We start from the raw sequence: 23163 nt of genomic DNA on the forward strand, positions 1-23163 counted from the left end.
ACTTCAAGGCTGCTCTGTCTTACTCCAGGGACTGAGAAGGTCTATGCATGGTCTCAGAATCTGTGGGTGCAAGACTGGCTTAAAGCCACTCGAAGAGAACAACTGAAATTAGTCCAATTGTGTACTTGTACACTGGCTGGGACCTGTTCATGTACAGGGAGCTTAAAAAGAATCCTTTCTATTGATACCCTTGCGAGCTGCTGTTTACAACCCCTGCTGATTCCAGCAGCCCCATAGGGCTTCCTGAGCAAAGGTTGTCAAGCTAAGGAGGATGTGCATGGAGATGGGAGCATACGCAAAGCATCCACTAGGGAGATGCGGGCAGGACAGTAGAACTGGCTGTGGTGCAGGAGGGATAATATGAACTGGAAGGCAGGTCTCCTTCAGGGCAGAGGGTCAAGGCAAAATGCACTTCCACCATGGCAGCCCTGATTTATCTTCTTGATTTCCTTGTCCCTTTACCTCTGTCGATCTGAGCAAGCTCCTGGTTCTCTCCCTCAGAGTCGTCGCTGTCCTCCTCATCACTTGGGGGATAGGAGATCTAGGCAACAAGTCAGAAAGGGAAGGTTTCATTGTTGGTATTAAACATCTGATGCCCCCTGCACCGCTGCTGCCCACACCCACTTCCCCAACCTCTCCCACTCATACCCTACACCCCTCACCCCCATGAACCACAATCACGCTGCCACCATGCAGACACTCTGCGTAAACATCCTCCTTTCTTCCCAACCTCAACTCCACCCCCACCCACAAGTACCCAGCTACCGAAACCCAGTACAAACGCACACCACCTGCTTCCACCTCACCTCCCCATGTCCCCGTAACACAAACACATCTCCTCCTCCCAATCCCCCCAAACACACACACCCTGTAACCACACCTGTAACCCTGTAACCTGTCTCCACATCCACCCCACATGTACGCCCACTTCCCCAACTCCTCCCCACCAACACAGACACCATGCTGCTACCAACTCCCCCCCCAAACACACACACATCCTGTCAACAACCACACCATCTTACAAACCACACACATGGCCCTACACCAATCACCCAACGTACGCACCCATCCTCTCCTTCTAGGAACACATGAACCACCTAAGAACATACATGCCATGCCACACTTTCTGGAAGAGTCCAGTGAAATTTACCAGGGATGATATAAATTAGATCCTATAGAAATGTCATAGGGCTGTCTAAAATTTACTCTCAAAAGCCTATGGAATATGACAGAAAGATTCTTTCTATAGGCCTTTTAGAACCAACCCCCAAAAATTTTATAACAAATTAAATCCTATAGGACAGATGAAAAAGATCTTTAGAAAGGTTCTCATTTGCTATTATGTTCTATAGCAGTGGTTCTCAAAGCCAGTCCGCCGTCTGTTCAGGGAAAGCCCTGGCGGGCTGGGCCAGTTTGTCTACCTGCCGCGTCCGCAGGTTCGGCCGATCGCGGCTCCCACTGGCCGCAGTTCGCCGCTCCAACCCAATGGGGGCTGCGGGAAGGGCGGCCAGCACGTCCCTTGGCCCGCACCACTTCCCGCAGCCCCCACTGGCCTGGAGCGGCGAACTGCGGGCAGTGGGAGCCGTGATCGGCCGAACCTGCGGACGCGGCAGGTAAACAAACCGGTCCGGCCCGCCAGGGGCTTTCCCTGAACAAGCAGTGGACTGGCTTTGAGAACCACTGGTCTATAGACTCTTCCATAAAGGACCTTACACTTGGCCATGCAGCATATACACCTTTCTCTCCAAAGCCAAAACACCCACAATGCCCCTTTCCTACAGGCACACATGCCAGGCCACCACACGCCCACAAATGCACATGGCCTGCCACCACTCAACCCACACAAACACCCCACCATTAGGCTTTCCCCACTAGCAGCGACTTGATTTAGCAGCCACTCTGACTGGTGCTAAATGTTCTAGGTATATTTGGAATAGACATTTCAAGCTGCTGACAATTCCAGATATACCTGGATTTGGCCAACCAATGAGCCTGAACCAAAACCCCATATCCAAGCACCTACTAACATGAGGGGTATGGGTTTGTTTGGAATTTTTTAATCTAAATTTGGTGGATGGCCCCTGTGCCTGAGATGGACTAAAGCAGAGCCCCGGATCAAATTGCCGCAGCTTGCGTCCCATTCTAGATAGAACACATCTGACATTCTGCTGAACATTCCACATATAGCTGGGGAAAACACACCTATTGTGTTGCCAAATGTGCTGATACGCCTATGGAGGCTGTGCCTGCCACACTGCTGAATGTGGCACACATCGGTATTACCATAGTGCTCAGACCCGATATCCAGCTAGCCCGTATCCCATCTCTGCTAGTGGCCAGCACCAGATGTTTCAGAAGAAGATGCAAGAATCCCAAGAAATCCCACGTAATGGACAATTTTGGAATAAACTGCCTGTAGAAGAATTTTCTTTGTAATCCCAGGCAATTAGTGGTTGCCCAAAGCATACAATTTTCTATCCCCCATACATTTTTAATCATGCCTAAAATAACTGCATGTTCCTATTATTCATCTAATTATCAACATCTTTTTCTGAATCCTGCTAGACTCTTGGCCCACAACAGTATCCTGTGGCAATGAGTCTCACAGGTTAATTATGAGTTGTGTATGGGGGAGGGGGAGAAAAGATACTTCCTTTAAAAGTTTTTAATAGGCTGCCTTTTAAATTGCATGGTGATCCAGTTAGAATGCACACATGATGTTGATACACATCCATCTTCTCATACTCCACTGGTCCCCAGGAAATATCACAGGAGTGACACAGCCCAACAGGTGCACGCAGGACTAGCAGTGAAGAAGAAAATTCACTTCACTGGGGCCATATGTGGAAAAAACAAATAAGAGGAGTGGAGAAGGTCTACAGCTGGCACCCAACACAGGCACGGCAGCTGTATCAACCCAACCACCATCCTGCAGTCTGATGTAAGTGGACATTGGCAAGTATTCCCTACATCCCTTCACATTTGCTTCTCACCCTCCTGTATTTGCAATGCCCTGCTAGAAACTGGAAGTTATTTTCCTTCCTGGGCGGTTTGATAATTTCCCACTACTACTTGTCAAACCATAAAACTGCAGGAGCTGGATTTTCCTGAGCTTGGCATGCTGCTGAAGTTAATGCGGTTGCTTGTTTCTCCACAGCAGCTAAGATTATATTGTGCGCGTGCTTTCATGAGTACACACACACACACACACACAAAATTTAATAAGGACATTTAGCGCTGAGGAGAGGTGCCACGTTAACAGCCATGGAGTATGAAGTCCTCCAATTGTCCACAGAGCTGATAGAATATGTTGCTATTATTTGTATTACAGCAGTGCCCAGAGGCTCCAATGGAGACTGAAGCCCCACTGTGGGACACGCTATACAAACACACAGTGGGCTTCTCTTCAATGCAGAGTTAACAACTTGTAACTCGATTGCTGGCCCTAACTTGAGTTCTGTCCACACACACTGAACTCAGTTGTGGTTGCTGTTAACTCAAGCTGGCTGGCTTAGCAAGGGGGATAGGCTAAAACTTGTCAGCTGCTAACATGTCCACTCTGCAATATGGAAGCAGGTTACCTCCTCGAGCATCGCTACTCCTCCAGTGCCTTCCCACAATGCCCCATGTGCCCAGAAAGGGCAGACAAGTTCTCCCACAATGCCCTGGAAAAGAATACACAGAGCGGCTCAGCTTACTGCAGTGCTAAGAAGCATGGGATATGTCGGGTTGCCAACTTTGGTTGGTTGAATTCCTGGAGATTTCATCATATGACATTATCTTTAATTAAAGATTGATCTTTATTTCCTGGAGACTCCAGGACAATCCTTGAGGGCTGGCAACCCTAGGGACATGCCCTCAGAAGTCTCAGCATGCCACACACCGTGGCAGCTGGAGTGTCATTTCACGTTGTGACTGCTCTCGCTCAAGCTGAGTAACTCCAGTGGAGATAACGAGTTAACGCTTCAGTGAAGGCATGCCCAGCAAGAGATGGTCCCTACCCCAAAGAGCGTACTCTGTGCTTTTAACGATGATTAGAATGGAAAAACTGAGCCCGTGGCAGTAATACCACGGGAGTGCCCATAAGTGTTCCCATACTCTGGTACAGAGAGCAGAGTGATATAAATGCCCACATGGATAGATGTGGCTTCTAGCATCCGTATAACTATTTATCATACTGAGACAAATAGGTTTTTAGCACTAGCCACGCGACAATAAGCTATGCTCCGTTCTACCTCACATGGCATTCACAAAACCACCAAGTGAGGTCTAATTCCAGAATCACAGCAATTAGAGATGGAAAATACCTACTGTCATAAATATAAAGGGAAGGGTAACAACCTTCCTGTATACAGTACTATAAAATGCCTCCTGGCCAGAGGCACAAAATCCTTTCACCTGTGAAGGGTTAAGAAGGAAGAAGCTCAGGTAACCTGGCTGGCACCTGACCAAAAGGACCAATAAGGGGACAAGATACTTTCAAAATCTGGGGTTGGGGGGTTTAAGGTTTTGGTCTGTCTGTTCTGTGTGCTTGCCGGACACAGATCAAGAAAGCAAGTAATCCAACTCCATTCGAATTAGTAAGTACTAGCAAGGGAATGTGTTAGCTTATTTTTGTTTTGGCTTGTGATTTTCTCTGTGCTGAGAAGAAGGTGTATTCCTGGTTTTCTTTCTGTAACTTTAAAGTTTGGCCCAGAGGGAAATCCTCTGTGGTTTTGAATCTGATTGCCCTGTAAGATTATCTTCCATTCTAATTTTACAGAGGTGCTTCTTTTACCTTTTTTCTTTATAATAATGTTCTGTTTCTTTTAGAATCTGACTGGGATTTTTTTTAGTGTCCTAAAAAACCCCAAGGTTGGTCTGTGCTCATCTTGTTTATTCTCAAGCCACCCCAGGAAAGGGGGTGTGGGGGCTTGGGGGATATTAGAGGGGGGGAGTAGGAACTCCAAGTGGTCCGTTCCCTGATTCTTTGTTAAATCACTTGGTGGTGGCAGCGCACTCTCCAAGGGCAAAGAATTTGTGCCTTGGGGAAGTTTTAACCTAAGCTGGTAGAAATAAGCTTAGGGGGTCTTTCATGCAGGTACCCACATCTGTACCCTAGAGTTCAGAGTGGGGAGGGAACCCTGGCACCTACTAAGTCATCCTATCTCTCCCCCAGCACTTCCCTGGGGAAGCCATTGCACCATCCAACAGATCTTACCAGTAGAATATGTCACCTGATACTCAGTCTAGACTTTTCCTTTGTTCAATTACATCCCAATACTCTTATTATAGTTAGACCCCTAGAGACCACACTTAAGAGTTACTCTCCCTTTTTGGTCTTTCCACCTTACAAATATCTGCAGACAACGATCATGCATCTCCATAGTTGTTATTTAACCACGCTAAACCTGTGTGTGAAACTAGCAGGAATGGGGGTCTCCAGTTCACACACACACACACACACACACACACACACACACACACACACACACACATCTGAATGTTCCCAAGCCACAGGTCATGGGGTGGAGCACGAGGGCCAAATGTGCATATAATGTCTGCATGCATGTGTGTAACCCTTCTGCCCATCAGAGTTGGCAGAAACAAGGGCCGGGTTCAGTATCTAGGGGTTCCATTCCAATAACACAATGCAAAACTGGCTCAAGCCCTCACCCAGTGACCTGGGACAAATATATACCACCCTCGCTGGGCGCCTCCAAGAGGCAATACTTCCCCCTCTCGCAAGCACAGAGTCTGAGTGTAGCAAAGCCTTTTAATAACAGAGAGAAACAATGTGGCATTATGTTGGGGAAACACCACCAACAGGATTCGTAACACAACCCATGAGCAAAAAACCCACCCCAAGCAAATAGAGCCACCGTCCCACCCAGGCGAAGGGGGAAAGGACAATTCTTCTGCTACCAATGTGGTCAGGATGGACACAGTGTTACCAAGTGCCGTAATGAAGAAAATCCCTCCTTAGTGTATGGAAAGCTGAGGATCAGTTGGGAAAGATCCGGCAGCTGCCAGAGGGTCTGGGGACAGGGACCGCCTGCAGGATTTGAAGATTCCCCCAGAAAAGACTGTCCAGGCGGGATCCCCACAGGACTGATAGGGCCTCAAGCAGAGGTCACGGTGAGCATTGAAGGGGTGGAGTGTAAAGCAGTGCTTGACACTGGATCTCAAGTGACTATTATATTTCAGTCATTCTACCAACAGATGCTTAGGAACCTGCCTATACAGCCACTGACTAGCCTTGGCCTATGTGGCCTCAGCATGGATGAATACCCCTACCAAGGGGATGTCATAGTGCACCTGGAATTCCCAGAGGAGGTGGCTGGGGTAAGAGAAGAGGTAGACACAGCTGCCTTAATATGCCCTGATCCTAAAGGGACCTGTGTCTGTGTCTATGCTGATAGGGACCAACTTCAGGCTCTTCAAGGTACCCGCGGATTACTGCAGAAGACGGGCTGGGGACCAGTACCTGAACACCCTGATGATCCATATGCTTTGTGCTGAAGCCTATAGCAAAATTGAGAGCACTAAAAGGGAGACATCTGAGCTACTGATTGGGGCACTGAAGTACGCGGGCACAACCCCCTTCGTAGTGCCTGCAAGGACAGAGCAAGAAGTGCTTGTCATGAGTACCTGGCTGAAAGGCAGTAAAGGGACGTTAGCAACGATAGAGCAGCCAATGGGAGGAAAGCTCCTGGAAGGAGTGCTGGTCCCCAGTGGAGTCATAACCCTGCCTGCTGAAGCCCAAGACAAGATGACTATACTGATAGCTAATGAAACGAGTCGTGCTGTTGTTGTGAAGCAAGGACAAAAGATAGCAGACCTCTTTGAGCCTGAGTCGATTGTAAAACCCCAGTGTGAAACTCAAGTTCCGGCAATAGACCCAGCAAAGTTTGACTTTGGAGATTCACCAGTGTCCGGAGAGTGGAAAGATCGCCTGAGGAAGAAACTTTGTGAAAGATCCAAAGTATTCTCACTGCATGAGTGGGATGTGGGATGTGCAAAAGGTATAGAGCACAACATCAGACTACATGACTCTTGACCTTTCAGGGAGAGATCTAGGAAGATTGCTCTCTCTGAGATGGAAGATGTGCGACATCATCTTCAGGAGCTGGCTGCAAATGGCATCATTACAGAGTCCCGCAGCCCATACGCCTCACCCATTGTGGTGGTCCGTAAAAAGAATGGGAAAATCCAGATGTGTATTGACTACTGCACCCTAAACAGCCATACTGTGGTTGACCAGTACATTATGCCTCGAGTCCAAGATGCCTTAGACTGTTTGCTGGGAAGCCAGTGGTTCTCTGTGTCGGATCTTCGAAGTGGATACCAGATCCCTCTGGAAGAAGAAGATAAGGAGAAGACAGCCTTCATCTGCCCATTAGGGTTTTATCAGTTCAAACGCATGCCCCAAGGGATTTCTGGAGCACCTGCCACCTTTCAACGTCTCATGGAGAAAGTTGTGGGAGACATGAATTTACTGCAAGTGTTGGTTTATTTGGATGACTTGATTGTGTTTGGAAGAACCTTAGAGGAGCATGAAGAAAGACTTCTTAAAGTGCTTGATAGGTTGGAGAATTATGGTCTGAAGCTTTCAACTGACAAATGCCATTTCTGCAGAACCTCAGTAAAGTCTGTGGGTCACATCGTGTCCCAAGAAGGTGCGAGTACTGATCCCGATAAAATAGAAGCACTCACTACATGGCCATGTCCAAGTAACTACAGAGAACTCAAGACCTTTCTTGGATTTAGTGGCTACTACCGCAGATTTGTGAAAAACCATGCTACGATTGTAAAGCCTCTGAATGATCTTACCAGGGGATACCAGTCCAGCAAGAACAAATCTAAGAACAAGAATAAGGGGAGGTCCCCATAGCCTCCTGTGCAGCAACACTATGGCCCCTTCGAACCATTTGGGCCACGGTGGGATGAGAGATGTGAAAGGGCTTTTCAAGAAATCATTACTTGCCTAACTCATGCTCCAGTCCTAGTCTTTGCTGACCCAAGCAAACCATTTATCCTGCATACTAATGCCAGTTTGGAGGGTCTGGGAGCAGTCCTGTACCAGGAAGTGGAAGGCAAACATAAACCCATAGCCTTTGCCAGTCGAGGACTGTCTGATAGTGAAACTCGCTATCCCACCCACAAGCTGGAATTCTTGGCCTTGAAATGGGCCATCACTGAGAAATTTCAAGACTACTTGTATGGTGCTCAGTTCCAGGTGTGGACAGACAACAATCCGCTGACTTATCCACAAGTGCTAATCCACAAGTGCTAAGCTGGATGCTACAGGGCAGAGATGGGTGGCTGCCTTGGCTAGCTATGAGTTCAGCATTCAATACCTATCAGGGAGAAGCAATGTAGATGCAGATGCATAGTCCAGGCGTCTGCAGGCACCAGAAGTTGCTGTGATACCCACAGATGGAGTGAGAGCTATTTGCAGTGTGAGTTGCCGAGAGCCAGAGGCCCGTGAGAGCCTTCATGGATGTGTTGCAGAAGCTTTGGGCCTGCCCCCTGAATGCGTGCCTTCTGCTTCAGTGAACTATATTGCATTGGACCAATCTCCCTTGCCCATGCTCAATGCAGCTGACTGGCAAGAAGCCCAGCTGCAAGATATTGACATTCATGATACACTACTGGCCAAAAGGGAGGGGCGAAGCCCAGCTGCGGTTGTCCCACCTAACCCGGAGGGTAAACTACTATTGAGAGAATGGACCAAACTAAAACTGATCCAGGGAGTGCTACACCGAATGACCACCGACCTTTTACAAAAGTAACAAGCACAACTAGTGCTGCCAAAAGAGTACAGAGCCCTGGCCATGAGGGCCCTGCATGATGACTTTGGGCATTTAGGGATGGAGAGGACCCTGGAACTTATTCGTAGTAGGTTCTATTGGCCCCAGATGGCTGAAGATGTTCGCAAGAAATGTGAGACTTGCGCTCGATGTGTTCAAAGGAAAACTCTGCCCACGAGGGCTGCATATCTCAAGAACATCACCAGCAACAAACCTTTGGAACTGGTATGCATTGATTTCTTGTCTTTAGAGGTAGACAGGAGGAATGTTGGGAACATTCTAGTAGTGACTGACCATTTTACACGGTATGCGCAGGCATATCCCACAGGTGATCAGAGGGCCACCGCCGTCGCTTGAGTATTCAGGGACAAATATTTCTCAGTCTATGGATTCCCAGCCCAGATACACTCAGATCAGGGGTGGGACTTTCAGAGTCACCTTCTGAAGGAGGTGCTGAGGATAGCGGGAATTAAAAAGTCTAGGACAACATCTCATCACCCACAAGGTGTTCCTCAGCCAGAGAGGTTCAATAGAACCCTGTTAGATATGTTGGGGACTTTGCAACCAGAGCAGAAAACAACCTGGAGCCAACATGTCGCATTTCTGGTGCATGCCTACAACGCCACAAAGAACGATGCTACAGGAGTCACCCCATATCTCTTGATGTTTGGGCGAGAACCAAGATTACCCATAGACTTGTGCTTTGGTGCATCAGAGGATGGAGATAGTTATGAAACTCATCAGCAATATGTATCCCGACTAAGGGAAAAGCTGCAGGATGCCTATCACTTAGCTTCATCTGCGGCTCGGAAGAACACAGACCGCAACAAACATCGATATGATGCTAGGGTACGTTTGCAGGAGCTCCAGCAGGGGACAGAGTCCTGCTGCGGAATTTGGGTATTGCTGGCAAACACAAGATAGCTGACAGATGGAAGGCAATACCTTACCTGGTGATGGAAAAACTGGGAGACCTGCCGGTCTACAAGATCAAACCTGAAGAGGGTCCAGGGCAAATAAAGACAGTGCATAGAAACCTTTTGCTCCCTGTGGGGGAATTGGTAGGCACCCCTTATGAGATGGACCACAACAGGGCAACCGGGCAGGATAAAGGTGCTAGACCAAAGCCACCATCCAACACGGACAGCGGGCCCCCTGCAGCTAACCTACCCCTATTCAGCACATCCGAGAGTGAGTCTGAGGAGGAAGACACAACCATGGTGTATCCTGGAATGGAGACAAGATTTCAGTCTCGATCAGCTGAACCAAGAGAGATCTCCCCCTCCTCCGCCCTAAACCCCATGGCAGAGGTATTTAGGCCCGTTACTGGTACCCCTGTGGCACCGATGGGACCCGCCTGTGATGATGCACACAGATTATTGGACAGTGGAGACATCCAGGGGGAGGGGGCCCTAGTCACGTTGGACCTTCCATGGTCAGAACTGGAAATACAGGGACCTATACCAGTAGCCGAGGGATCCTCAAAGGAAACCTCTCCAACCGTTGCTCAAGAAGATGTCCTGCCTACCCCTGCAACAGAAATTCTCAATAGACGAGATAGGGTAATAAGACCAGTAAAACGGTTAACGGCTGGAACGGCTCATAGGACGGCTGGCAGAACAGAGTGGCTGGTGGAGTGGAGCAGTTTGTGGGATGTCTGGAGTAGCTCATGGGGCGGCTGGCAGAGCAGAGCAATTCGTGGGACGGCTGGGGGAGCGGAGCCCTATGGAGAGGTGGGGCAATTGGCTTTGGACCACGTAAAGTGCCCCTTAAACCCCCCCCCCCATCTCCACCCAGGTTGGGAGGTAAAACTCTGCAGATAAACTTTTGAACTCTGGGACTGCACTGACCAGGGACAGACTTTTGGGGTGTTGGACTTTTGGGACTTTGGGTGATTTTGGGTTGCTGGACTCAAGAACCAAAGGGAAAGGACACACCCTAATTTGCTTGGGGTGGGTTGTTTGTTCATGGGTTGTGTTATGAATCCTGTTGGTGGTGTTTCCCCAACATAATGCCACATTGTTTCTCTGTTATTAAAAGGCTTTGCTACACTCAGACTCTGTGCTTTGCCAGCCATCCCGCAAACTGCTCTGCTCTGCCAGCCATCCCGCAAACTGCTCCGCAATATATCTTCAGGCTACCCCACTACGTAACACAACGCTCAGTGATTTCAGCTTGTAATAGTAGAGCCTCAGTGCTGGTGCACCATTGGCCCAAAGTGAATTCAGCTCAACAGCCTGTAACTAGATTCCTCATGAATCAAAATTAGCCCTGATATTCCACAGTAGAGAGAGGAGGAAGTGCAATTAGCATGTAATACCCTCCCCCATAGGGCCCATACCACCCAGTATTAATACCTATCCCCAACCTCTCTCCATTCACTGGGTTTTGGAACCCATGACCCTTGTCTAGCGAGTGCTGCTTAGTTGATGGTGAGTCCCTCCATCATAACAAAAGGCCAAGTACAGTTCCACTGTCCTTGATTCACATAATCAGGATAATAACAGTTTATTCCTGCCCCAATAACAGAGAAACTGGGGCTCCTACAGCAGCCAAAGTGACCATCTAGGCGGGGTGGGTGTGCCTATGCAAATGAGATCAGCCCCTGAAGTTCTTTTCCACAACCCACCATGACTCGCCACCAGATGTCAGGGTAGAGCTCATCCTGACTCTGCTTACATGTGAATGGCAGTTCATCGGTGCACATGTGAGACAATGCAAGCCAGTATATCTGGAAGCATGTCTGGGTGCAAGTATAGATGTGTGGCTGTTGTGTGTGCACGGGAGCACCAGGGAGTGAGAGCAAAGGTATGTGCTTTGGTGCATCCATGCAAGTGTTTGAACGAGTGGTTGTGTTCACCTCTCGGTGCTAGCAACATTCATCTCTGTGCGCAAACGTGCGTGTGACAACATTGCTGAGCATGCGTGACTGCGTTCAGGACAGAGAGGCTGGGAACGTATGCGAGTGCACGACGCACACGTGTGCTGAATCAGAGATCTGCTCCTGCTGTTTCCAGGACTCCCCATGACGCACATATCATCTCAGGGGGAAGCTGGAGCTGTGTAAATACATTTATGAAACAAACCATCATCGTGGCTGGAAGGGAAGGGGATTAACTGCAAATCATCCTCAATCTCGCTCATTCACTCTCCCCCTTCAAGCCGGAAAACTCCTGCCTTTCCTCAAGCAGCAGCTTGTTCCATCCAAACTGGTGACATTAAGTGTCTGAGGCAGCTGGTCTCACCCCGGACACACCTAGGAAAGCAGGCCACTTCTCAAACGCTGGCTTCCTAGGATAGTTACCGCTGTGCTTCAGAATACAGAGCTCCTTGCTGCATGGGCTTAGCTCAGCCCTGACTCTCCAGAGAGCACCTCATCTACTACTAAATGAAGGCCCAGATCATGCGTGCCCTGTAGAGAGACTTAACTGAGCTAGTCTCAGTGGTTGCAGTGGGCAAAGACAAACCTGTCGGAGAGAGACAAAAGCCCCAGCCCTGTTGCTGATTACATAGCTAGGGAGAACTCATTCCTGCCCCCTCCCCCCTTGGATTTCAGACAAGGGGCTCGGATCAGCTCTCACTTCATTCAAAATGGTTTGCCCAACCATACTGCGGTGGCTCCACCAGACTTTACAGTGATAGGCATCCTACAAACCCCACAGACAGACTGGGCCCCTGGTGCTGGCTCGCTTCCTTCCCCACTGCGAGGCTGAATTGAGAGACTGTTACAATTTGCTAAATATGTTCCCAGTATTCTTTTTACAGGTAAGCGGTGGCTGTAGTTTCCACTGGGATGTTACAGGCTCATGAATGGGAGGAGGCAGTCAGCATGATCGCGAACAGGAGGAGAAGTGTCCACAAGAGCTGCATTCCGCCTTAAGAGATGGGCAGGCGCTGGGTCGGGCACTTAGAAGGGTGCCCACGGCGAGACGGAGCAAGGGGTGAAAAGTACAGCCACCCTGGAGCCATAAAGCCTTCAAATTCCTCCTGGCCTGCTGGGCATTTTCTGCTGTGCAGGGTGAATGCCGCTGAATACCACCGAGGTCCTGCCGGCAAAGACAAGGCCTGCCCTTCCTGCCAGACAGCAGAAAGGTATGGGTCCAGTACTGTAGGGTTCCTATGCCTTGGAACGCCCAACCGCAGAGGTAACTAGTGAATTTGCAGGCGGTGAGGGGCAGGGGCGTTGTCTCCTCAAACCAATTATACGTTGTTAGCCTAAAGGGCCGGTAGAGTCTAGCAATTTATTGTGAGGAGGAGGAAAATTGTGTGATTCCCTGATTCTAGTCTTGCCTTTTTCAGTCAAACATCCCATCCCACATCTCACCCTCCAAGACAAGTATCTGGCCTCCAACAAGCTTCTTCCATAAGAAGACACACACACCCCGAATTCAGCCTGGAGCAAACACCCCTGCCACAGCCTCACCTTGGTCAGCAGTTAACCACACACGACACTGCCACACAGTAAGTCTCTCTCCACTTTTGTGTCTCAAAGCTCATGGCTTTGCTGATGTGGTCAAAAGATTTCTGGGAGCAGCACAGGAGGGCACAGGGCCGGGCGGGGAGGGGGTTAGTGGAGGAAGGAACTTGCAGAAAGTTGCCGCACGCACTTAGTAGAGGGAATAAGTTAGGGAGAAGGGAAAGGGAAGTGAAGATTGGGAGGGAGTGATACCTATTCACAATAGTGACCTCAGCTCATGCAGCTATGGGTGGGGTGGGGAGATGGGTGCTGCCTACAGCGGTCCCATCCCCAGATCCATCCAAGGTCAGAGAGGAAGCTGAGGAAGCCGTAGGACTTTAAATACACATGCCTCCCAATGGAAATGCATTGTAAGGGGCAGCACAGATGTTTCAGGCAACCCAGATAAATCCCAGTTTAACCCTTTCGGGGCCAGTGGATCTAAGTGCCCCATCCCCTCGGGATGTACATCATTTACATTACATGCGTTTCACCGTCAAGAGAGCCAAGAGCGAAGGACTTGCCGTTCAGGATCAGACCTTGGCTCCACCTGCTCAAATGTCTCCTCAGTAAATCTCAGAGCTTGTTAGCCACACAGTTGTCCAGTTCTGGTGCCCACAATCTCAGATCACGGGAGACGCTGCTGGCAGAAATCAGGACCATCTAGAAATTTGGGGTGACCCTAAGTGCTTTGGATCCTTTCGAACCAGGCAGCAGATTTTCCCCAGGTCCTCCCATTTTGGAGAATTTGATCTTGCAGCACAAGAACCAGCCAGCAGGGCTTCCTCCCCATCACACACATGATCCGGTCCAGTGGTAACAGGCCAGCACACCTGAGCCTCTGCATGATTACATGCCAATGTTACACGGCAATCCAGTGATGCCCCAAACAGAAACTGGGATTGCTTTTACCCTTGCAGGTTAGACTCACGCAATTCAAGATGAGTAGCAACCCAGCTAGCCAACCTGGTGACCAATGCAATACACTGTGCATTGAGCCGGAGCCCTGTGCTCGTCTTCTCGCTCACTCAGGCTAGCAGAGGGCAGGGAAAGCTGTGGCACCGGAAAAAAAATTGCTCAGTCTCTAGATGAGAGGAGGCAAAAAGAGTGGGAGGGAGCTGCATTGCTCTACAGTGACCCCTGCAGGCTGATTGAGGAATGTCACCGACAGGTTTCCCAAGAGAGAACTGTCCAATCCGAACCAGCTGAAGTGGCCTCTGTTACCCAAAAATATATACCCAGAAGGTGTTGATCTCTCGGTCTGTCAGCTGGGCTCCCCCTCACCCTCACACGCACACATCTGGCAGCAGCACAGCTCCCTAAAAGCCACTGGCCATGGTGCCAACAGCAATATTAATTCTTAGTTGCCTCACTGTCTTGTTTATCTCCTCCAAATAACAAATCTGACTTTAGACAAACGTCTGGAACAAACACGTTGTTTCATATGTAATAGGTGAAAGGGCAAAGGAGGATTTCTTTTCCCCCCAGCTCAACTGCAGACCCTTTCCCACCAAATTGCTGTATCTGGCTGGCAGGCTGGCACTCCCATATCGAGAGAGGAAATTCCCCATTCAAAGGTCTCCTCTTCTACCTCATGCCCATGTACGCAACTGCAAGCTATGACCTCCAACACAGATAAGAGAAATCATCACTCAGACAAACCCACTCCAGCCTGAAAAGGACAGAGATGCCATACTTGCTCTGGGACTTTTAAGGATGGGGGAAAAAAAATAAGGAGGAACTAGGAAGGTCGTTTGGACCAGCGACAAGGGCCAAATGTGCAAAGCCACACACAGATAGAGGGCTTCGGGTAGCACCTTGAACGCTTGTGGTGCATTTTAGACACACTTCTGTGCATGTTTGCTGCTGCCTGGGATCCGGGAAGGGAACCCAGCTCAAAATGGACCATAAACCAGAGCAAGTGGACCAAACTATTTTCACTGAAATTCAAAAAGTAAATGAATAGTGTTACAATGAAGGTAAAGTATATTAGGATTTTTTTAATTTTTAGATTCGATAAACTCAAGGATTAGTAAATATAGGGACAAACCCTGAGGTCCCTTCTTGACCCACAGCTAAGGACATTTATTTTTTAAAACTACAGGTTAGATCTTTATCAGATATAAATCAGTGTCATTTCACTGGCTTCTCACTTCTAGTTACACAAGGCTCACACTGTGTGATATTTTTCTTAAATCCCCAGTTTCTGAAGTCAAGAGATTATATGAAAATCTCAGCTTTCAGGTTTTTTGTTTATTTAAGTTTCTAGCCCTCATGACTGAGGAGAAAAGCTGGCAAATGTGACTCCTAAAAGTTCAAAACCCATAAGCACCCCCAAATTTGTTCAAGGTCTCATAATTTTTAAGCCAATTTCATGTCTTTTGGCAACCTCCTGAGTCATGATTTTGAATGGCTGTGGGTTGGCAATACTGTAATATGGATCAACTAAGGATCTCATTTTAACCTGCTGGTGTAATTTTAGGCCCCAGTTCCACTAGGTATTTAAGTATATGCTTAACTTTAAGCACATTAACAGTTCATTTTAAATCAGTAGGTGTACTTACATGCTTAAAATTAGGCACATTGCTTAAAAGTACCTTGCTAAATTGGGTCCTTAGTTATTGCTCGACGCCCCAAAAATGCTACATAAGATTGAAACTAACCAAAATAGCATAAAGCCGCGAACAGTGATGAGGAAAGGAAAATGTCTTCAGTTCAGATTTTTAAACGGAGCCTGACGATCTTAAGGGAATGAATTCTTTGTGATGGGAAGAACTAAACAGGCATGAGCAGCAAGCAGAAAGGGAAGAGGGAAATAGCCTCCTAAGGAGACAGGGATGAAAATAAATTCCATTGAGCAAGACTTTCATCAGCTGAATGAGCAATCTGGTAGGAGGCCAGCGGATAGATGGAGCACACAACTGCAGCAGCAGCAGAAAAATCAGAAAGCCAATACTCTGCCCTGACGAATAATAATCATGAGCACTTATGCAGTGCTTTGTAAGGGAACCCATTCAGCATTAGTAATGAGCTAGATGGTAAATACTATTTTCCTCATCTTACAAATGGGGAAACAGAGAGAGAGAGAGGGGCCAAATTCAGACCTGGTAAATGGCTAGAGCGGTTAAGTGGCGTGCCCATGGCAATACAGAGTAATGAGTCAGAGCAGGGTCAGAAGTCCCTGTCTGCCAGTCCCATGTTTAGCCCACTCGACCAGTGGTTCACCTTTTTCATCCAGGGCTCAAAATCCGTCCATGGCTTCTTGCCAGGACCCATCGAAAGCTCAGAGGGTCACGGCAGAATCCCGTAGATGATTCTGGAGGCAGACACTGGGGGAAATAATTGAAGGAGTGAGGGGGCTGATGAGGAGACTTCTCTATTGATTAGACCAGAGGTGGGCAAACTACGGCCTGCGGGCCACATCTGGCCTGCGGGACCCTCCTGCCAAGCCCCTGAGCTCCTGGCCCAGGAGGCTCACCCCCGGCCCCTCCCCTGCTGTTCCCCCGTCCCCCGCAGCCTCAGCTTATTGCTCCGCCGGCACAATGCTCTGGGCGGCAGGGCTGCAAGCTCCTGGGGCAGCTCAGCTGCAGAGCCCAGCCTGACCCGGTGCTCTGTGCTGCACGGCGTGGCTGCCTGTCCTGGTGCAGCCACACTGCCAGCCACCAGTGCTCCAGGCAGCGCGGTAAGGGGGCAGGGAGCGGTGCGGAGGGTGAGGGGGAGGTTGGATAGAAGGCAGGGGAGTTCAGTGGATGATCAGGGGTCGAGGATGTGGATAGGGGCCAGGGTGGTCAGAGGATGGGGAACAGGGGGGTTGAATGGGAGCAGGGGTCCCGGGGGTTGGATGGGGCAGCGGGGGGCAGTTAGGGGCGGGGTGTTCAGGGACAGTCAGGGAGAAGGGGTGGTTGGATGAGGCAGGGGTCCTGGGGGGGCGCAGTCAGGAAGAAGAGGGGGGTTGGATGGTGCAGGAGGTCCGGGGGTGGTCAGGGGACAGGGAGCAGGGGAGGGTGGATGGGGCAGAGTTCGCCGAGGGGCCATCAGAGGGCTAGAAGCGGAGGGGTCGGATAGCTGCGGGGGGCTGGGCCACACCTGGCTGTTTGGGGAGCCACAGCCTCCCCTAACCAGCCCTGGAATACAATTTCAGAAATTCGATGCAGCCCTCAGGCCAAAAAGTTTGCCCACCCCTGGACCAGACCATATTGCTCTATGCACTGAGCAGTCATGAGAGGCTGTTCTCTGTTACAATGAGACTCAGATGAGAACAACATTTGCCTGCCTTTCATGGGCTAAAAAGTAGACACCCTTCTCGTTCCCCTACCCAGAAAACAGTGCTTCACACCAGAACAGAATTAGTATTCCAGATACAGAGTCATTTCAATAATATTCTGGATTAAAATAATAAATGTGTTGATGTTACAGTAATTCAACAATTACTGTGTTGTCAATAAAGTTATTCACTGTTGTCATGGTGTCAATAAAAAGTGGTTGGCTAGAACCTGTGATGGATGCATCAACGCTATAAATTTTGTGCCCCTTGGGCTAGGTATTTCAACCTGCCACTGATTATTTGCATTGCAGTAGCACGTAGGCGCACCACTCAAGGCCCTCGTTTGACAGGCATTGTATAGACACACAATGAACACACAGTCCCTGCCCCAAAGAGCTTGAAATCTAGGCTTAAAAACTAGACTCGTAAATTGCACCAACTACATGCATGCAGTAGTGACAACAGTTAATTGTGGATGGAAAAAACGCATCTGTGTGATTTATGTGAATAAAAAGAGTGCTACGGCTGCACATGCAAACTCATTTGGACACAATTAGCCATTTTGCTCCTATCGCTGTATATTTTTGCACACTCGGTTACCTGCATCTTATTTATCCCATGTACCTAGGTACAACTTCATGGCATATTTTTGAAAACTGGCCTTCTGTGGTTAGGCCTAGTTTTTCCAGAAATGATCTCCAATGCAGTGAGCCCAAAACTGGGGCGTGATGGTTCTCTGCATACCCAGGACTGTGAGTCACCTTATCATCTTCTGCTTCTAGAGAGTGGGAGGCTTACCCTTACCCGTGGTCACTGGGTATTAGCTCCCTAATACCACCAGCTTATTAACCATTCGAACACTCTCCTCTGGGCTAAGCCAGCCCTGCCTTTGCCCTGCAGATTACCAAGAAGTGCACCCCAGTCGCCGTGTCCCTTTGAAGCATTTCCCTGTGACTCCCAACCCCTGACACCAGCTACTCACAGAAATCCCAGATCCTCTGTGCCTCAGTTTACTAGGTTTCCCTTAAACCACCACTCGTAATAATATACAGCATTTGTAACGAAACAAAGGAAGGTTTATTTAAGAAAGAATAGCAATTCCCCTAGAAACAAGAGAGAGTGATGGAAACAAATGAATACAAAACAAAATCAGAAAACAAACTAGGGCCTATAAATATTAATAGTTACCTTTCCTATCTAATACACGAGGCTTTCCCCCCAAAGTTCAGTCTGTTGCAGAGCTGGCTGGTTTCACAGGGACCAGGATCCAAACGTACACGAAAACACCCCTGTTCAACAAGATGTCTCCTCAGTGAATGGATCCAGAGTGCCTCTCTTCTCTCTGTGTTATACTGAAACATTCATTTGTCTCTATTCATAGGCAGGGCAATCCCCTTTTCTGTTGTAATGGTCCTTTTTTACCTCCAAGTGGCTTTGCCTGTTTGCAGTTGTCTGATGTTTTTCCATTGACTGTTCTGGGATGGGGCAATGGTAGACAACTGAGCCTGGAATTACCTCACCAGCTAACTAGGGAGAAGCAGCAACTTCCTCCTTCATGAACAGGCTGACACCAAGTAATATCGTTCCCTTGGTAATCCTTTTAACCGTAAGACCACAAGGGCATAAACTTCCATATAACTACATTATTCCTTACATACCACATGTACACACGTAGCACTATGATTATGAATATCACTAAGTTGCAAGCTTTCAACAGAGACCTTACATGTTACTCTTTATGGATAAATACCCTGTAAGCAATGTACTTGATGTATTGAGTTTGTCAGGTCTGAAACGACACTTGTTAGCAAAGAACTGGGGATCATTTGCCAGTGTGTCATGTTGGAGTACAAATAACTGCACTCATTTGGATATCTAACTACCTGCTTCAGGGGTTCAATTCTGGAGGCCTCGTTGAGGCCCAGCTAAAAAGCAGGACTCTTGGAGAGGTATGGTTCTCTCTTACTCCCTCACTTGGAAAATTTCAACAAAATGCTGTTCTCAAATTTAAACTCCCTTTCTCATTCCTCTAGACACCCTCCCCGCCCCTACAGAGTCTGTTCTACAGCTGACAGTTGTAACAGAAGATGGGTCCCACACTGTAAAATTCAGATCTGGCTTTGCCTCTAGATTTCTAACACTCCATCGAGGTTTTGAGGGTTTTGTATTTCACGTTTCAAGTTGGGCCTCCTCGCTAGCAAATATGGTCACATGACAAAGGCAACAGGTGAAGCTGTATGGGACAGCTCAGTGTAAGGAAGGAATGGCCACTTGCATAAAGACACCATCTTTAGTAGGAATAAAACCCAGAGCCGCCAGCACTGACAGCACAAGCAGCTCCAGAGTAGTAATTCCATCAGCTGCTACGGTAGCAGGTTCTTATTCTCAACGAAGCCAGCCACTAAAGCAACATGACCAGACGCACTAAGCCCATTTATTACATTCCGTACCATTAGTTAGATCCACAAAATGTTCAGGGGCTCTACTCTGAGAAACATCCAAAAGTTTGAGTGCCAATCTAAAAATCTTTCCAAACTTCTTGAGTCTGCAAAATTGGGCTGGAAATCCACTGAAGAATGGTGTGAGTTGCAAGATTTCAATACTGCCTGCTTCCAGTAGTGCTAGAAATGTAAGAACAGTCCGTTCCATGGTATTAGGAACTTCCAGCAAGCATGTGAAGTGCAGAAGCGCAGGACAATGTGCGTGGAATCAGCTAAACAGATTTTTTTTTTTTTTTTTTTAAAGCTCAGAAATTGCTTGGTTTGGGTTTTGGCTGGAGGTCAGATCTTATTTTATCCAAAGTGATTCACTCATCCTTAGTCTGACAACCAGGGACCTGATATTACTGCCATTCATGGCAAAACTCCCACTAACTTCACTGCCAGCAGGACTGGCCCCTTAGACTTTCGAAACAGCCTTGGGTGAGTAATTGTAACCCAATAATACATGCGTCACGCACGCAGCAAAATGTGCACATCAGGAAGCTGAGGAGATGCTGACGTGTGCTCTGAGAATGGGGAGCTCAGAGGGCCCGTTTGCGACCAGCTGCTCCCAGCATGTGTACAGGAGCGGGTGTGGGGTTGGGGCAGGCCCCAGACACCAAGCACAACTCTCCAAACCACAGGGACTCCACGTGTCCCCAGTGGTACCTTCCCCAAGTCAACAGCCGCTAGAAGATCTATCCAGACACACAAAGGATAGTATTGTGTACTCCATGAAACAGTGGGGAAGGGATGCTGGCCTGAGGTAAAATCCCAGCCAGAGCTCCCCACAGTGGTTCAGCTCCACATTGTCCCCAGTGGCCATTAAGGCACGTTGAGTCCAGAGTGTGGAAAATCTGGCTTCATGCCCACGCACATTTGTGCCAGTCATTGTACTAGCAACTCCGGCAGGTTGCAATGCCACTTGCACAGGCCTAAGTGTCAGGCTTTGGAGACACTGAGATTTAAAGGCCGTATCAATAGGCCTTCAAAAATGCAAGTTGCTTGTTTGCGCCGCAGAACCTTGGCGCTTGTGTGAATAAAATGGCTGCTGATACCCTATAGCACCAGTTTCTGTGAACACATGTGCATCCTGAAAGCCTATGGGGCCCTCTTGGTTCTCAACGTCTCACCTGCAGCCCCAGAAATCCTGCAGGTTTCGGAATTCAAGTTTCAGAAAGAGAGAAAGAAAATTAAAACAAAAGGTGGCTACCGCCACACAAGGCCCAAAGAAATAGTCCTGCACACTGCCCACGCACAAAGCATGTCCAGCGTGGGATCAATCCGCCACAATCTAAATGTCCCTATTGCCTCCTAACAACTCCCTCTTCCCCCCACACCTCAAAAACAACAGAATCCACAATCCAAACTGGAAGAAGTGAACGGGACAAGAACATGGAGGAAATATCAGCCCCATTTCTCATAAAGTTGCCACCAATCTAGCCAGAGCAACTATGCAGTAGCACAGATGCATACTACAATCTTCCCCTGTGTAATGCATACAAAAGACTCCACTGGAGACTGGGGCATAGCGCCCTCCCCCCCCCAAACCAGGCAATAAAGGCTGCTACTTTTCCCTGGTCCCTTCTTTGATTTGCGGCCAGATTCTGCTCTCACCTACACCAATGCAAATCCAGTGAAACTCCACTGATTTCAGCAGGATTACTCCAGATTCACCCCCAGTGTCCTGAACCAGAACCCGGCACTTTTTGTATTCCTCTCACCATGGCTCCATTTTTATTTCACAGCATATGGTTGATAAATTCCTCCTTGCCTTTTGCAGAGGGGGCTTGGATATACATTGTCCTGAGTTTTCAGTCCCTAGCTTTCCTGTACAAACTAAACAAGGATATAAGCAAGGTTCAGAAAGCCTTAGGTCAGTGAAGTGAGCCAGGCTGCAAAATCCAGGTCTGATTCTGGCCTTCAGATCCAGGAGAAAGAGAATTGCAAACATACTGAAGCGAATGGAGCTCAGAGCTAGTTATGTTTACACAGTGCCTACCACAATGGGGCTCCAACCTGGCTGAGCTCTCTAGGTGCTACTGCAACATCAAAGAGGTGTGATACAGATACAGTACCTCTGCTAGGCAACTCTCTCAGCACTCAGACATGCACCTTATTAAAAATATTACTAGGCTAAAAGACCAATATATATGTTTCTCCACCACACACCCCTTCTATATTATATCCTGCCTTGGCAAAAAGGCAGGCCTGCCTTCAAAGGAATGGGTCTTAATAACGTTAATGCAGTACAGGCCAATTCCAACCCTGCCTGGCACTCTGAGCAAGGTGAAAGGCAACTGACCCAGTGCACAGAATGCTGAAAGTTAATAGCTTTATTATCCCTGTTATTAATTAGCTGCAGCATGCCAAAAAAAAAAAAAAAAAAAGACATGCTGGGAGCTTTTCTTACCTTTAGCTGGAAAGGCTGGATCTCATTCAAACTCTGGTCCCTGAGCTTTTTGGTTAGGATCTTCAGCATGGTATAAATCCAGGGAGCAAAGAAAGGGTTAAGCATGCACACCCGCACACATCTACATCTGCTGAGCTGTTGCTGCTGCAGCTCTGAGTGCTTGGAGGCACTCAGAATAGCTTGCATTCAAGCACCCCCCCAGGTACACAGACCTCCTAAAGGCGGCCAAGCTTCAGCTACCCTGATTTCTGCACTGCCCCTCCCCTTCCTCCTCCACCACGCTCTGTCTTTTGGCCCTCGCTTAAAAAAAAAATCCCTTTTCAACACTTAAAAAAAAATGAAACTTCCCTTCTTTCTACAGGCTGCAGAAGGAGTGAAGGTACCAGCTGGCAGGGCTCTGCAAGGGACAGGAGACATTTGGTGGAATATGTTTTTATTAAGAAATGAAAAAGCTGTTTAGCAGAGGCCCTGGGCTCTGCTCATGGTAATGGTCTAATATGCCATCTCTCTCTCTCCCCGATGCCTGCTGCTCCAAACAGGCATCCTCCCTCTCTGCCTTTCTCTGTCGCGCCCCTCTTTGCTCTCTTCCCCCCCTCATCCACGCTCCCTCACACACACACTGACTCTCTGTTTCTCTCTCTCAGTCTCTGTGTCTTCCAGCAATGTGAAACTTGTAACAAACAGAACACCCAGCCAAGGCTCCCATTGGCCAGTCAAGGAGGACTGTGTCAATTTCAGTGGGCAGGGCTTCCATTTAA

At 48.4% G+C, this 23163-nt stretch overlaps 1 protein-coding gene across 1 annotated transcript in view; it reads right to left on the reverse strand.

The window, feature by feature from the left end:
* Window positions 1-22590, reverse strand: part of LOC144262234 (uncharacterized) — a 75518-nt gene extending 52928 nt beyond the window's left edge. The window contains exons 1-2 of the mRNA XM_077811915.1: window positions 22406-22590; window positions 463-541 (exon numbers count right to left, since the gene is read on the reverse strand). Coding sequence (XP_077668041.1) covers window positions 463-541; window positions 22406-22510 — 184 coding nt within the window. The 5' untranslated portion in view covers window positions 22511-22590. The remainder of the gene's footprint in view (window positions 1-462; window positions 542-22405) is intronic.
* Between the last annotated feature and the right edge of the window lie 573 nt (window positions 22591-23163).

The sequence above is a fragment of the Eretmochelys imbricata genome, chromosome 3 (assembly GCF_965152235.1).
Source record: "Eretmochelys imbricata isolate rEreImb1 chromosome 3, rEreImb1.hap1, whole genome shotgun sequence".
In the NCBI taxonomy this organism is placed as follows: domain Eukaryota; kingdom Metazoa; phylum Chordata; order Testudines; family Cheloniidae; genus Eretmochelys; species Eretmochelys imbricata.